Source organism: Gopherus evgoodei, chromosome 6 (assembly GCF_007399415.2).
Source record: "Gopherus evgoodei ecotype Sinaloan lineage chromosome 6, rGopEvg1_v1.p, whole genome shotgun sequence".
Lineage (NCBI taxonomy): Eukaryota > Metazoa > Chordata > Testudines > Testudinidae > Gopherus > Gopherus evgoodei.
In genome coordinates, this window is record NC_044327.1 from 104,521,713 (window position 1) to 104,538,582 (window position 16,870).

The following is a 16,870-nucleotide window of genomic DNA, read 5'->3' on the forward strand; positions in this document are numbered from 1 at the left end:
GCTTAAAAATAATTAATAGACAGCTCCTGCTCTAAAGTATTTCTAAAACAGATTAAGCATGACATCTTACCTGCACAAGAAAGCCATTGTCTCGTATTGGAATGCATTTTGCACCATAATTCGGCTGTAAGAGAAAAGGTCATGCAACTTCAGTGCTAGAGCTAATTAGAAGAGATGCTGCAGATTTCTTGTGGAAATGGTAAGAACATTTGTATTTTTTTATATGAAGGTTTGTGAATTAAACAATTTTGGCATCTGGAAATATCTCTAGTTTGCATAGATCAGACAAAATAAAATTCATCTGTTTCTTTACCTCTTGCCTAGAGAGATTTTGCTTTATCTGTAAACACCCTAAAAACTCTAATTTCAAAAAGAAGCATTGGTACTTTGACTCCATGTTAATGTACAAACATCTAAGCAAGTATTTTAAAGATGAATAGAATTCTTTATTTTTGTGTGTGTATCCTGCTTCTCTACACATATATAATATGGACTATGTGTTTATACTTGAATTACTAACATGCCTTTTAAAACAAAAAAAGTAGAAAATCTCTTTCCACAATACTTTTCATGAAACCTCTTCCTTGATCCTCATCCTAACAAGTATCTATGCTCAGACCTTCTTTCGGATACTTTATTTCAAAGTGTTATCACACATTACTTTGGAAGGTATCTTTGCTACGGTGGCCACTAAGATGTGGAACTCCCTGCCCCTGACATCTGCCTGAAACCATCTTTTTTACTTCAGTGGGAGATAGACCAAGCTACTTATTTGTGGAACCTTTCGTTTCCCTCCCCTGCTGCTTCTTTTCCTGTACAGCACTCCAAGTATCTTGGCGGGTCTTTGGAAAGGAGCTAGGATTTTAATAAGTAAAGTGCCAAAGTAAGTCCTGATACCATTCCACTGAAGTCAATGGAGTTGCACCTGACTGCATACAGGCTGATTTCCTCAATATTCATGTATTATGACAAAAATGTTACTTTTATTAGTAGTTTTGATTTCACCAAAGTCAGTGGGATTATTTCTATTGACTTTAAGTGGGAGCTTATTCAGGTCCCTAAAGCAGAGACATCATCGACGGTTCAGAGTGAAACACCAAACATAGGTGAGAGCAGGTAAAACTTTTCAGTTCACCTTTCATTAATTTTGGTTGTTCAAGTTACAGAAACAACCAAGTAACATGCACATAGCAGCTTTATATGTCATACTATATTATTGTTTTTAGATACAGCGAGAGTTGCTCATAGTTGACTTATTAGGCTAATTTCCATGAGCAGGCTGAAACACTATTAATGTAATTTCATTACAATTAGAATATTTAATAATATTTTAGACTTACATAGCACCATTCGACCAAGGATCTCAGAATTCTGTTGAGGTGGGGAAATTGAGATATCATACTTATCAATGGTAAAGCTGTGACTAGAACCCAGGTCTCCTGACTCCAGCTCCCCACATCTAACATGTAAGACAACAAGCACTGCCTCCCAATGCCTTGGAACAGGAAAGCAAACTAGCTCTTACTTATTCTAAAACATCCTCCCTATTTTTAGTGACCAGTTACAGACAGAACTAAAATTGAAGTGTATTTTCATTGTTTGGTAAAATGCATGTTAACTCTTTCGATTGGGTTTCCCAACCCAAAGCAAGAACAACTGGGCACGTATGGGACTTGCCCCAGGTGGCTGCAAGGGGGGAAAACGGGCTTCAATCCCCTGCTCAACCTACCCATATCACCAGTCTATGCACAGACTATGGAGAAAGCAAATACCCACTGAATATTACTCTCCCCCTACATCAGTGCCTACAAGGAGTGGGTACAGCCTTAACTCCACTCCCTTCAATGTGCTGACCAGCATGAAGGGAGAAGGAACTTACTACTGGATGGGGCCATCAGCAGATTATTTCCCCTATGGAGCAAGAGAGGAACCGGGGAAGGAACTATGTGACTGAGTTGCTCCTGTGGCACAGCAGCATGCTGCCCCTTACTCAGGGGTAGACATAAAAGCTCGGTCTTAGCCTATGTCCCAATTAATATGACAGACATGTATGTGTGCAGGTCTTTGTTTAATAGTGACCAAAAAGGTAACTTCCGATGTGTTTTATTTAACGTTAAATCCTTCTTGACGTATGCATTTATGTATGCCCTGGATATGAATCTATTTTAAAAAAACAAGCAAGAGGAAAAACAAACAAACAAAAAATAATGATTATTACGCACAGCAGCTTGCAAAGGTGATGAGGAAGATGGCGTTAAGATACCAATAAGCCCTGAGGTAAGAGAGAGCCTCCTGCCCTCTGCTATGCTGGGTTCTTTGAAAAACTCCATTTTGGATGACTTAGGGGCACTGGAGTAAGATTTGCTGAGTAACTTGTGATTCTTCAGTCCATCTAATTCTTCCATTCTAAGATTACTGGAATAAGACCTGCTTAAAAGTTTGTGAGGCTTCAAGGTGCTATTGTGCTCACATCGAGGATCCCCGGAACATGATCTGCTTAGGAGTTTTTGGGGCTTTAGAGTGATGCATTCTTCTTGCTTGACAGCTGCTGAGCAAGAACGATTCAACAGTTTGTGTGATTTAATAGCCATTGTCTGCTCAGCCCTAGGATCACTAGACAATGAACGGCCAAAAGTTCTGTGAGACTTTGTGGCACAAACATCCTCAGACTTAACCGTGCTAGAACAAGTCCTTCTCAGCAGCTTGTGAGTTTTGGAGATGCCATCTTGTTCAGATTTCAGTTTTGATTTGTTTTTACCACAGCCAGGTGGAGGATAACTTGGCGACCTTAAAAATAAATAAGGGGAAAACCTAGTACAGGAACAATAAAAAACTCCATGAAACAATAAACACGCAATTTTACATATAAATATACATATAAACAAGGTATTTTTAAAAAATATCTGTTTAACGCAGAAGAAAGAGTGACGATGGATTATGCAAATTTGTATTCAGATTTTATTCCTAAAATTATATAATTAGTCATATATCTGTGTATCTGACTAGCTATAGATGATTTAAAAAAAATAGGTGCCTAAATTTAGGCTCCTAAGTTCAGGCCACTTACTTAGGCATCTATTTTTGAAAATCATGGCCATATTTTTCACACGGAGCAACAGACTTCTTCAATCAAAAGGGTAAATCTACGTCTCTTGCACAATTGTTATAGCATGGTTCTTTCAAACCATGCTAATTTCTGGATACCACAAGCCAGAGGAGTTTTGCATGCAGATCAATTGCAGGATATAATGGGCTCTTAGAATTTTAACTGCTCGAGAAGCTTGTATCCAGTCACTCACATTTATCTCAACCGAAACAATTCTTAAAAAAACAAAACAAAAAACAAATAAACCTCCCCCCTCCCATAATCTGATTATTTTGTAGAAGACAATTTGGCTTGATTCTCTTCTCACTTCAAGTGGTTTTACTTCAGTGTACTCCTGATTGGCAGCAGCGTAATGTAAGAGGGTAATCAGGCCTAATATATATATCAAAAAAACAAAGAATCAAGGCACAGATGAAGCAACATTTATATGATCTGAATCATTTTTTCTAAAATTAAAATTTGTTTACCTAGTACAAAGAGATCTGATATTAGGCAAAATTGAATCTTCTTGAATCATTTTTCCATTCTTATATCAAAGTGAAATCTTTTTGGTTTGCTCAAAAAGAAGAGAAATGAAATCCCAAGGGAAAACATCCCTTTAACAGACTGGCAGTGTTTACCCATACTGTTAGCAAATGGTGATCCTGCTGGAAAATGTTCAGTGAATGTGCTGACTCACTCTTGTAAATGATTCATTACCATCATGGATATAAGGGAGATGGGAATGATACTCTTAACAAAGAAAGGAGGTTTAGCGTATGGGCTAAACTGTCTTTGGAGAGGAATTTTAGCTGCAGCTGAGTCTAGGGGAGAAAGATTGGGTTGGCTTTTGTATTCAATTTGTGAATAAACCCAAACCACAGGAAGTGTAAGAGAGAGAGAGAGAGTGTGTGTATGTGTTCTGAAATGCTACACTTTGTGTGAATGTTTGCTACAGAGTGCGAAAGCCTCTGGCCCACAATTCCATCTTCCCCTTTTACTTCCTGTAAATATAAATACACTTCAACACCTCTGTATGGATACAGTATCCAACTCATCGCCAGTCTGGGTCTGTTGTACCACTCACTGTTACATGTGAAACTTAGAATACAAGAAATTCATCAAGCACCAGAGATGCTCAAACGATCACCCAAACCCAAAGAGGAGGTGATCAGCCAACCCCCCTAAAATAGGAGAAAGTGCTACATCAGATGAACTACACTCCTGGAAGACACAGAGGCACTTAAGTGCATGAATAACTTTACACATGGTAGTATGAACTCAATGGGATTCAAAAGACTATTCACATGAGGAAAGTTATTCATGTGTATAAATACCTCCAGGACTGGGCCTTTCCAGTCCTGGCGACTGAATTTCAGAGGTGCTGAGCATAGATGCTTCCAAATGAAGTCAATAGGAGGTGTCACTGCACAGCACCTCTGAAAATCAGGCCCCTACTCCTTGAAATATCATACACATTTTTTTATGAAAGTGAAGAAAAATACAATTATGGAAAACAAACTTGGACAGCAATAAAACTAGCAGGATAATATGGCTAAAGCTACATTTATGTCACAGAGGTCATGGAAGTCATGGAACCTGACTTCTAGAGACCTCCCTGACATTCTCTGCTTCAGACCCAGGGACTGCCAGACTCGGCCAGCAGGAACCTGACATGGTTCCAGTATCAGGCTACAGCAGTGATGGGGGCACCCTGCAAAGCTCCAGCAACAGGTGACAGACTCCTGAGGGGGGCCCTCCACAGGATTCCAGCAATGGTCGACAGCCTCATGTGTGTGTGTGGGAGGGAGGAATAACGACTCGGGCGAGTGGCTGGGATGTCCCGTTTTCAATTTGGCAAATATGCTCACCCTGCAGCTCCCACCCGCCGTGGGCACAGGGGGAACCCCGCAGCTCCCAGCCATCACGGTGGTGAGCGAAACCATGGAGCTGCAGCAGCAAAAGTCACAGACAGGTCATGTCTTCCGTGAATTTATTGTTTATTGCCTGTGACATGTCCGTGACTTTTACTAAAAATAACCATGACAAAATTTTAGCCTGAACTATGGCTAATAAAATAACAGTCTGCCTACTAAACTAATAATAGTGCACACAGCCGAGTTTAACAGTATACAATGAGTGAATTCCAGTTCTAGATGAGTCAGGGTCTTTTAGAGGGTAGGATATGAAAACGCTCCCCCCCCCCCGCCCCGGAATAATCTTGGAAACTGCTGTAGTTCCTAGTTAGTTCTTGAAATCATGCAAGGTGAGGGAACAAGACTCAAGAGGTAAGATATAAACAAAATACTTCTCTTTGGAGAAAAGTCAACATTTCTGCGAAACTGCTAAATCTAAAGTATGCTGTGGAATCTGAACAGCATGTGATAATAAAAGCATTTAGCCTGGTATTACCTGCGCAATGTAGAAAAGATGTGCAGAGGGGATTTCACCTTTTTCTCAGACACTTTCTTATTGTGCGTACAATTTGATTTTTCTTTGCTATTTTTCCACTGCTGTGTAACAAATGTCTGCATTATTCTGTAAAGGAGGAAAAGACAATCATAGCCAAGTCACAGTAACTGTAAAGCTAATACCTGCATATTCATCACTTAAAGCCATGTAGTGGCCTCATTCTAAATGAAGAACTTGATAGTCACATGCATGGATTGAGGCCAGTACTTGGCTCTTTAAAAAATGACAGTTATTAATATAAGTATACATCATATACATATCAGAGATGAAAGACGTGAAAGTATCTTTGTTATAGAGATGCAGAAACTGTGAGCATTTAGGTTTGAGATGCATGGGTGGTACTGTTAAAATAGACGGTAGTGCTGGCTTAACTGGCTATTTCATTGATTTTCAAAAGACGAAGATCTTCTTGCTCTCAAAAGTGATAAGGGGCCATGAGACCTATGGCTATTTAAATTTTTTGATTTAACTGATTTAAAATTTTTGATTTAACTGCATAGTTATATAGATGTACAATCACAGATCTCTCCCCTCTGCCTGACAAAATGTATTACACAAAAATGCATTGTGTATGCCTCTTGTAAAGGCTATCTAATGTACAACTCACGGTTACTATAGGGAATGAAATGTAATATTAGGAACTGATTACTTTTTTCTCAATTTCAAATTACTGCACAGATTTTTAATAATGTTAATCTGCAAGGTTATTAAAGCACTGTGCTGATTATTTCTGATTGGTTCTTTAAACCTACCAGCAAAAGATTTCTTTATGGAACCAAACTGCCGTTTTTTTTTCTTTTTTCTTTTTTTTAAAGGTGTAGATGTTTAGGGTACATCTACACAGCAAAAAATTCCCCACAGCAGCAACTCTAAGAGACCAGGTCAACTGATTTGTGCTCATGCTTCAGGGCCAAAAATAACTGTGTAGATGCTGGGGGTCAGAGTCCTAGGCTCTGAAACCTGGCAAGGGTGGAGTGTTTCCAGCCCAGGGCTCCAGCCTGAGCCTGAATGTCTGAACTGCTATTTTTAGTCCTGCAGTGCAAGCACTTCAAGCTAAGTCAGTTGACCTGGGATATAAGCCTCCAGAGCTGTTCTTGCTGTGTAGACATATCCTTAAACTTATATTCTTGTCATTTTATTAATAGTAATTATTCATATTAATTATTCATATTAATAATGAGAATTTGCAAAAAGATGAATAGTCAGAATTTTAACTAAACTGAACTAAGTCTTGAACTGGCTACATGAAACTGCTAAATCGTTTCATCTACTCTGCTTTACTGACCTCAGAAAATCAGTGCCCAAGTATTCTTTGTGGTAGAAGTTCAAAGTCACCCCTCGCAGATAGGAGCCCCATTGTGCTAGGCACTCTACATAACAGGCTGCCTGTCTCATAGAGCTTAAAATCTAAGTTGCCATATGAAATAAAACATAGTCTAGATGGGACTTAGTCCAGCCATGAGTGCAGGGGACTACACTAGATCAGTGGTTCTCAAAGCCAGTCCGCCGCTTGTTCAGGGGACGCCCGTGGCGGGCCGGGCTGGTTTGTTTACCTGCTGCATCTGCAGGTTCAGCCGATCATAGCTCCTACTGGCCGCGGTTCACCACTCCAGGCCAATGGGGGCTGCAAGATGCGGCACAGGACGATGGACGTGCTAGCTGCCCTTCCCACAGCCCCCATTGGCCTGGAGCGGTGAACCACGGCCAGTAGGAGATGCGATTGGCCAAACCTGCGGACGCAACAGGTAAACAAACCAGCCCAGCCCGCCAGGGGCTTTCCCTGAACAAGTGGCGGACTGGCTTTGAGAACCACTGTACTAGATGATCTTCCGAGATCCCTTCCAGTCCTACAATTTTATGATTCTTAGCTGCATCCTCTTTGATTTCACACACTTTAGACAGTACAGTTTATAAAACTGCAGTAAATGGCAAGAGGAACATTTACAGGGATTACCTCTTATTTGTCAGCACTGTCAAAACAATTTGAAAGGAGTAAGTGGACTTTTTAACTGAAAAGGCAGTTAGGAGCCATTTGACCCAAAGAGAACTACAACCCTGTTGTTAAATGTGTCTTGACCCAATGCAAGAGCTAACGTAAGATGATTGTAACAATAATGCATTAAGCAAGATCATATTAAATTTCTTCCAGAACTTACTTTTTCAGCTGATGTCCCAACCCAAATCTTTCCTTAGTAGAGATCTGAAATACATCCACGGTGGGTACTGCAGAAAATGCAATATTTATGATATGTGTAAATAGGAATTGCCATGCTAGAACAAGCTATCACAGAGACCTACTTATTCTATTAGTGGTTTGATATCTACAGGCAATATTCTGTGCTAATTTATACTTGGGAAACACCATGGAAACAATAGTGAGGGCGGTACTCTTGCCTGAGCCAGTATGGAAACTGAACACATGAGCAAGAACCAGCCAGCCAAGCACCTGAGTACCACTTCAGAGTATTGGCCCATTCTGTTCAGCAAACCAATTCCAGCCATAGCCATCTCATTTCCAAGTAAACGGTTCTAGTCTTTTAAATCTCTTTTTGCAGGGAGCATTACCCTCCCTCACCTTCAAAAGATTTACTGATTTACTTACTCATTTTAATCTCTTTTTGGTGGGGAAGTGGAGATTCCATTATTTGCCTTTCTTTACTTACTGTTTACTATTCTTTAAAAGCCCTTTGAGACTTTGGACCAAATTCTGCCCTCAGTTACACCATGTAAATGCAAAGCAAACTCACTGAAATCAACAATATTCCCATTTTCACACCAGACTGACTGAGGGTAGAATTAGGCTCTTCCACAAAGAGGACGTGCCATAGATCCATTAGTATCTCATCAGCACCACACCATATTTTCTGGAGCAAAGTGTTTTCTCTCTGAGAGGCCTTCCTACCCAATGCTCATTCCAGAACTTTTTAAAAGTGTAGGAGATCTGGAATATTTTTGCTGCAGAAGTTAAAAAAAGAATATTTTCTGTAGGAAAATTTAATTTATTCAAGTTCCCCTGACAGTAGAATTAGCCCAATCTGTCAGCATGCAGAGACGGTCAAACTTACTCAGACATTTATCTGTTCCCTGTCTTTATCTCTTAGAATGTAAAGAAAACCTACCAATTTCTTTCATCTGTAGGGTTTGTTTTTTGAAGGCATTTCAGTAAAAGATCCAGGGAGCTTGTCATCTGACTGCATCATGTATGAATCCCAATAGACAATGACTGTTCTGAACTTTCATCAAGGAAGCTCAGATTTCATCATTTATGTGATAGGATACAGATGTCTTCATCCCATTCCCACCATCAATATGCCCATATTTATTGGCTCTGATATTTGAAAACATAACATATGGAGGCTGGAAACAAGCGTCCAGTTCTTGTATTACCAAAATTCTTTTGTAACATTTACTAGATTGAAATGGCAGATGGCACCAAGCACTTATTGAAGGAATCTCAATTCTTTGAGGCAGGATAACAACCAGCATATATTACAAACATTGATGTCATCCAAACAAATGCATTTCATTATGGTAAGAAAAGAAAAGAACTATAACGATTACACTGAAAAAAAAGAGATCCTAAGGATTTGGCTCAATATTTGAAGTTAACTTTTATCAGAATGAAATCGTGATTTTTAAGCATATGTTATTCTGATCATTATTTTTTTAAAAAGGCAATAAAAATGCCAGTTCTAATCTGAAATGGCACTGTTTGCCAGGTGCTCTTTAGAGTGATTGTTTCATTCAAAACATATCTTCCATCTCCCTCAAATTTCCTTTCTTTCAAAGAAACATCTGTTGATTTTTTTTATCCTTTTGTGCAGTGCTATTATTTAAATGCTGTTTAATCTTTCTGAGACAAACTGTGTTGGATTTTCAAATGGGATGGGTAATGTGATTAGCAGTAACAATATATTTAGATTTATAATTCCTAAAGTGTAGCTAAATCTCATATTTCAGAGCATAAGATGATTGCTCGATTTCCTGAAGGGTATAGGAGCCCTTTTCCACACAATTAGCATGGGATGTGCTGCATTTCAGAATTGCCACAGTGCATTTCATTTCCTTTTAAACATCTGGTAATGGACACTGCCAGAAGGAGGATACCAGACCTGATGGCAGTGGAGCTGGAACAATCTGTATAGTGAGGGTGCTGTGCAGCAGCACTCCCAGCACTCCTAGTTCCAGCACCTATGCCTGATGGACCAGTGATATCATTTAGTATGGAAAATCCATTGCTCCCATTCCTAATATTGTTGCAAGTACTCATCATAGTACAGATAAATGAATTCTTGAAAAATATCTATTTCTGTACATAAACTACAGTCTACTATGGGTTTTGTTTTGGCATTTTTTAAATATATATGCAGCGTATATTCACCTTAAACAGTTAAAGTTGGCAAAATTATATGCAAGTGAAAACAGGATCTTATAATGGCATGTGTTGAGCAACCTTGCAAAGAAAACATATATTTATTTTTTCCATATATTCCCAAAACAGGAACCTAGAGGTATCTTTTCAATATAAAAAATTCCATACTACTCATAAAAAATGGAAAAGAGCACATTGGTAGTAATCTGGCTAGGTACTAAATAAGAACAGAAGTTTCAAAACACTTGTATTCTGTATAACACATCTGAAACAGCAGCCAGCCTCCCTTTGAGCATATGGTACATCTGTTTCTTCCATCAGTGAATAGCAGACACAAAAGGAAAGATATACATACCATAAGGTAATAACAAGTTATTACTCAGAACAGTGTTTCATGGGGAAAGGTTGAGGAGAGAGAGAGTTTCTTCATATATTAATATGTGATATTGAGCTCATTTTTCTTTTTTACTGAAAATCACCAGCAGAAAACTGCATTATACTCATAACATCAATAATGGCAAAGCACCTGTCTCTCGCCCTGATTCAGCAATTGACTGCATGCAGGCTCAAGGGTGCTCCTGCACAAAGTTAGCTGCAGGATTGGGGCCTATAATTCCTGTTTTAACCTTGTCACGAGTGCAGAAGTTTTATTGTCACTTTGGTCTTGCTAGAACATATCCAGCTGGATAAGGATTTGCAAAGTTCAACCTCTGTTGCTGAGTGTATGAGAGTTTTGATTTCATATTGGAGTTGGTTAACACAATAATAAATGTTAACAAAGTTACAACAGCTATTTGCAACAAATAAACACATGAACATTTATAAAAAAATATATTCAAATAGTAAGATGTAGTGAAACAAGACACTAAGCCAAGCATAAATAAGGTACTGATATAATGAACAGAACACAGCTTGCAGAAAGCAGCTGCAGACAATGTACTCCCTAAGAAATGGCTTACTAGGGTATTTTTCCCAGACAAATCATGACCGGAAAAATATCTTAATCGTTCAGGGACAGAATTCTCCCACAGACATAGATCTGAACTGAGAGCCAGGACTGGAAGCCTCAGTGGGTGTGAATAACAGTTCATATGAAAGTGTTGTACTGTAACTCCTCCATGTGGATGCTAGGGGCATGAACATGAAGGTCCAAGTCCGCGCTAATGTAGTCCTCTTTGAAGAGGTGCAAACCCAAGACTTTTACATTCACATCCACAGTGTCCACACAGGGGAGTTATAGCACAACACTTCGGTGTGAACTGCTATCAATACCCTTTTAGTCCAAACTCCAAGGCAGTGTAGACATACCCTTAATATTGACCATGCAAACACTTATGTAGAGGATTAACTTGAAGTCACTAGGACCACTCACGATAGTAAAGTTAAACATGTGCAGATATATTTTCAGGATTGGGGCTTTAGCAATGAACATGTATATCTGCTACCCTACACATGGCTCACAACTAAGACATTGTACACAGCACAGGAAAAATGCAAATGTGACTAACCTGGACCATTTAAGTACTGTGTAAGTGAACAGTGCAATCGCACTATTATAGGCTCTGTGCGGATTACATCCCAAGCCAAAGCAATCTCTTCCTGATTCCAGAGAAAAAGAAAAACAACAAAAATCATTAGCCATCATCAGGAACTGTTTATGTTTTGTCAGTCAATCCTTGTGCTGGTGAAATATTCAATGGAATGTACTCATCTAAGCTATTATTTTCATCTGTTTGCCCACTCCTGGGCTCTACTCCATCCACTAGGAGATACTAGCTCAAGAGGAGAGCAAAAAGAGTGAAAAGGGTGGGAAATACAACTGGCCCCACAGTAGAGGGCTAGAAGAAACCAGATGGCATATTCCCCCTTGCCTTGAGACTAAAGAAATCCTATCACAGGAGAGTCAGGTATTCATGAAGGTTCGGGGCAGATAGATAAAAGGTGTACCAAGTTTACCTGGGGAAATTATATCAGTACAGATGCTAATACTATTCCTAGAATCATTAACTTTCACCCTTGTAAAGGGAGGTTATTGCACAGATGTGATAGCAAAGTGAGAAAATAATGAAAAGAGAAAGAGAAGGTTACTCACTTTGTGCAGTAACTGAGGTTCTTCGAGATATGTCTGTGTGAGTGCTCCACTTCAGGTGTCGGTGCGTCCCAGCACCATCTATCAGAGAATTATGGTAGCGGTGTCCAAGCGGATTGTGCATGCACAGTAGGCATCTTGCAGTGCTGTTGGTGCCATGTCTAGCACATGCACGACTCAAACCCTCCAGTTCCTTCTCTACTGCAGAGTCCTAATGGCGAACTCCAAGGTAGAGGAGAGGAAGGTGGGTAATGGAGCATCTACAGGGACACATATCTCGAAAAACCTCAGTTACTGCACCAGGTGAGTAATCTTCTCTTCATCTTCGGGTGCTCCACTTCAGCTGACTGTAAAAAAGTGCCTCTCAGAAGGCAGGAGAGACATTAGGTTCATTTGAGTCGCAGAGGTTAGTACAGTTAGAGCCAACTATGGTGTCAGCCCTAGAGTCTTCAGTGATAGCACAGTGCTCAGTAAATGTATTACATCTGGTCACTTTCCTGCTGTTTAGTAATACGTGTTTGACTTATTCCGAGCAGGCTAGTTTCCCATGGTGGACCCATGCAGGAGCCATGCTTGAAGGTGGAGTTTCTCCGGATTGGGGTGAAGAGTGTGACTGTTGTTCTGCGACAGCAGGTCCGGATGGCAAGGGAATGCCTGAGGATTGCAAACAGGACACTTGGTGCATCACTTCTACGGCCATGGTCGTGGTTCTGGCTGCTGTATCTGCGATGTCCAAAGACTCCTGGAGAGCTGTTTCCGCAATGAGTTGACCTTTGTTTAGAATGGCCTTGAATTGTGCTCATTTCTCATCTAGAAGCTCCTCAGTGAAAGAGCTCAATATCCTATAGTTATCATAATCATATTTTGCTAATAGAGCAGAATAACTGGTGACTCTGAATTGTAATGTCGCCAAGGAGTAAACTTTTTGTACAAAGAGCATGTGTCGGCTCAGGGGTAGCGACCTGGCAGAAGACTGCCTATGTTTCTGCGGTGCTTTCTGCAGAGACGTCTGTGCCCTCCTCCTTGGTCTGTTAGAGGAAGGCATGTCTCCTGTCCCTGAAGGGAAAGGCGCCCAGATAGGAGGCCGGTGGTCCATCTCTGGTTGCAGAGATTTCTCCATCAAGATCTTTTTGAGGCGGAGATCCCGGTTGCGCTGGGCTCTCGCCTTCAGGTTGCTACTGTGGGTGCATTTTTGTGGGATATGCACCTCACCGAGACATCAGACACACAAGGAGTGGCCATCAGAAACAGACATTGGTTTGCGGCAGGAGCTGCATTATTGAAAGCCTGGGACCCAGCATCTTGAACAGTTAACCAACCCCGCTGTGGGGAAACTACAGAGAGGGTAAAATCAGGAGAAGTAAAAAAAAAAATTCTAATAAAAATAACACTAACACTAAATACAACTTTATAATTGCCTAACCAACTAAAGGAACTGGAAGGCTCGGGCCGTACACACACTGGACACGACATCAATGGCACTGCAAGACATCTACTGGGCATGCATGACCCACATGGACACTGTTACCATAAATCTCTGATTGACGGTGCTAGGACGCACCAACACCTGAAGTGGAGCACCCACAGGGATTGCATTCGAAGAAGAATTACGTTTCCAGGGAGAAGGGGAAGCTGGGCAGCACTGTTATCTACATCCTTTGCCACTTAAACCTTTTCCTAGCAGGGAGCACTGGTGGCAAACTATGCAAGGTGAAACTCATCCTAGGTTGTCTTCCCTCTGGGAGCATATGATGTGGTTCCATAAAGCTAAGGCCCTATGGCAGCAAAAAAAGCAATGTACTGCCTTTGCCTCAGTTCAGAAAAGCATATGTTCCAAAGCCAGAAGGGACCATTATGATCATGTAGACTGCCCTTTTGTTTATTCCCAAGGTAATTCTATATGAATGTAGTAAATAAATAGCTAAAAATACGTTAGTAATGAGTTTGCAGATTGACAAGAAAATGTTTCCACTCAGAACTGAGTAGCAATCAATAATGTGACAGGAGCTTGTAAAGATCAAGAATCCAAAGAGGGCAAATCTCTGACAGAATCTCATATAGGACAGAATTAAATGGCTATTAATGTTCATTATATAATTATATGATTAGATTACTTACATCAAGAAAGCTAACATCAATATGCAGATCAATGTCTACATCATCAATGGCTCCATATTCCCTGAAAGTAAAGAATTATATTACTTTCCAGCTACTGTTCAGCCCAAGAGCATCTATAAAAGGAGAGACCTTATTAAGAATAAAACCAGTCATGGATATTAAAGTTCATATTTAACTGGGTGAGGTGAACTTTTCCATAATGGGTGACTTTTTGCTGTATTGAAAGGGATCAACTAACAGCCTCTGTAAATAATACTCCAAGCCTTCAATAACACAGATAATCACATTTGAGGAATTGCACAGCTCAAGGGAATTGTAATAAGATACTCTGTAATGGACACCACTGGGTAAATGACAGCTATTTACCTCTAGGTCACTGGTTCACATTTGGTTTGCAGTGACCAAAAGCCATTAACAACTGATGGTCGCAATGAAATGACAGCCTTTGGGTAATGAAGCATTTGAATCCATTCCAGTTCTCAGTAAACAAGGTATTCACTCTGCTACAAACAGCATCACAACTGATAAAGACTGAACAGGAACAGAAACTGAACCATCATTCACACTTAAATGCTTGGGTTTGTTCCCCATACAACAGATAAGATTCACCTATGGAAACAGGCAAAGATCTTTGTATAAGGCTCCTAGTAATGGAAAGTCTGCTATGAATTGCATAAAGCACCTACTACTTCCCCAGTCCTGGCAGGCTTACAGGTGTCTAGTCCATCTCAGAAAGTGTGCAATGCTGGCTGGACAGCCAGGAGAGCAGGCTAATTAACTTCCTCCCTTTAATAGCTGCCACTGAGAGAGCTTCTTTGGATACATCAATGGAGGTTAAAGCTCCCCTTGGCAAAGGAAACCTTTGATATTATAACCACTTGTCCTCCCTGGGGTGAATCCCTCTATAACATTGCAGGCCAGACTGATGCAGGCAGGTGCTATTTGTCCCTCCCTGAATCTACAAAAGTGCATCTGGCCTCATGTATCTATACCTCAGTTTTTTTGCAGCTGTACTGCACACCATCTTGAATTACTGACTTCTATAAAACTCAGTGGGAGTTGTATTGTACAAAGTTGGTCCCCGCAGAACCGAACTGGGGCACATTGGTCAGGCAGCAAGGGGAAGTCTAAGCAGGTGTTGTTTGTTCTGGATCTACTTTGAAGATAAAAGGGTACCTAATTTTCCAACAACATCAGTGTAACACTAAATTTACTTTACAAAAGGATTTTTTTTAAAGTTGTATTCTCCATCAGGTGCCACAGTAAGTAGTAAGGTGCATCTGTTTGGCCAACCTAGAACAAATTATAGCCCCTTTAAATGGTATTGATTTCATTAGGAAAAAAAAACTTAAAAAGAAAAAAATGTAAGAATTTTCATCACAAACCATAGTTCTGATGCATAATGGGCATCATATTAAAAGCTGCAAAGAATCCTGTGGCACCTTATAGACTAACAGACGTTTTGGAGCATGAGCTTTCGTGGGTGAATACCCACTTCCTCAGATGCATGCATCTAAGGAAGTGGGTATTCACCCACGAAAGCTCATGCTCCAAAACGTCTGTTAGTCTATAAGGTGCCACAGGATTCTTTGCTGCTTTTACAGATCCAGACTAACACGGCTACCCTCTGATATTAAAAGCTGACTCCTTTAGTATAAGGAGACAAAAAGGAAACCAATTGGCTCCTTTCTGATTATTCAGGTCTACTTGCCAATATCTTTTCTGTTTTCTGAGTGCTAGCAAGATGGGCAAAGTCTTTTGACCATGACCATAAAAGTGGATTTCAGACATTGGCTCAGCTTTTTATTTCTTTCTTTAATTAATTAATTTATTGGGGTGGGGATGGTGGAATAAGGTAATAGTGCCCAATGAATCCTTTACCTAGTGTTCAAGAACAAAGCAGCAGCTATACTGACATGGAACCATCATTGAAAAAGTACTGGACGCCCTCTGGTGAGGTTTTTAAAGTTTCTAAAGTCTGTGCAAGTTGAGCACACTTTTCTGAGAGCAGTAAAGTGTACAACAGTAACAAAGTGCATAATACTAATGAAATGCATAATGCTAGGTTTCTTGATAGAGGGTAGGAAAACTGCTTGAATACAAGCTGTGTAAGCAGATTAATACTTTCATATGGATGCCCAAAATGTTTTGCCTCCACTATTGCTCCATGTGCTATATTTACTTCACATGTGGGCCAGACAGACTAAGACCCACTACAACAGTATGGGTCAATTCTGCTCCATTCATGTCAATAACAAACTCCCTTTCACTTGAGTAAGGGCGGGATCTTACCTTAACTTCCAGTGGTCTACGGAGACGGTTTAGAGCAGGGCCGCCCAAAATGGGGGGGGGCAAGTGGGGCAATTTTCCCCAGGCCCCGGGCCCCACAGGGGCCCCCACGAAAGTTTTTCAGGGCCCCTAGAGCAGGATCCTTCACTTGCTCTGGGGGCCCCAGAAAACTCTCATGGGGCCCAGGCCCCCGGAGCTTCTTCCGCTCCAGGTCTTCGGCAGCAAGGGGTCCTTTCACCCAGGGACCAGCCGCTGAAGTGCCGGGTCTTCAGCGGCAATTCGGTGGCGGGGGCCCCTGCCGATGAAGACCCCAGGACCCCTGAATCCTCTGGGCGGCCCTGGTTTAGAGAGGAAGGTTACACAGATGATTTCCGTAATATTTTCCTAATTTCATTTTTACTTTACTTATGATCTGTTACAGCTCAAGGGATGGGATCTTTCATCA

The 16,870-nt window shown here is 40.6% G+C and overlaps 1 protein-coding gene across 1 annotated transcript in view; it reads right to left on the reverse strand.

The window, feature by feature from the left end:
- The window catches only part of PARP8 (poly(ADP-ribose) polymerase family member 8), a 182,978-nt gene that overhangs the window by 51,906 nt on the left and 114,202 nt on the right, over positions 1 to 16,870 (reverse strand). Inside the window, exons 8-13 of the mRNA XM_030567250.1 lie at positions 14,137 to 14,197; positions 11,438 to 11,528; positions 7,714 to 7,780; positions 5,498 to 5,623; positions 2,223 to 2,787; positions 71 to 124 (exon numbers count right to left, since the gene is read on the reverse strand). Of these exons, the coding sequence (XP_030423110.1) occupies positions 71 to 124; positions 2,223 to 2,787; positions 5,498 to 5,623; positions 7,714 to 7,780; positions 11,438 to 11,528; positions 14,137 to 14,197 (964 nt within the window). The remainder of the gene's footprint in view (positions 1 to 70; positions 125 to 2,222; positions 2,788 to 5,497; positions 5,624 to 7,713; positions 7,781 to 11,437; positions 11,529 to 14,136; positions 14,198 to 16,870) is intronic.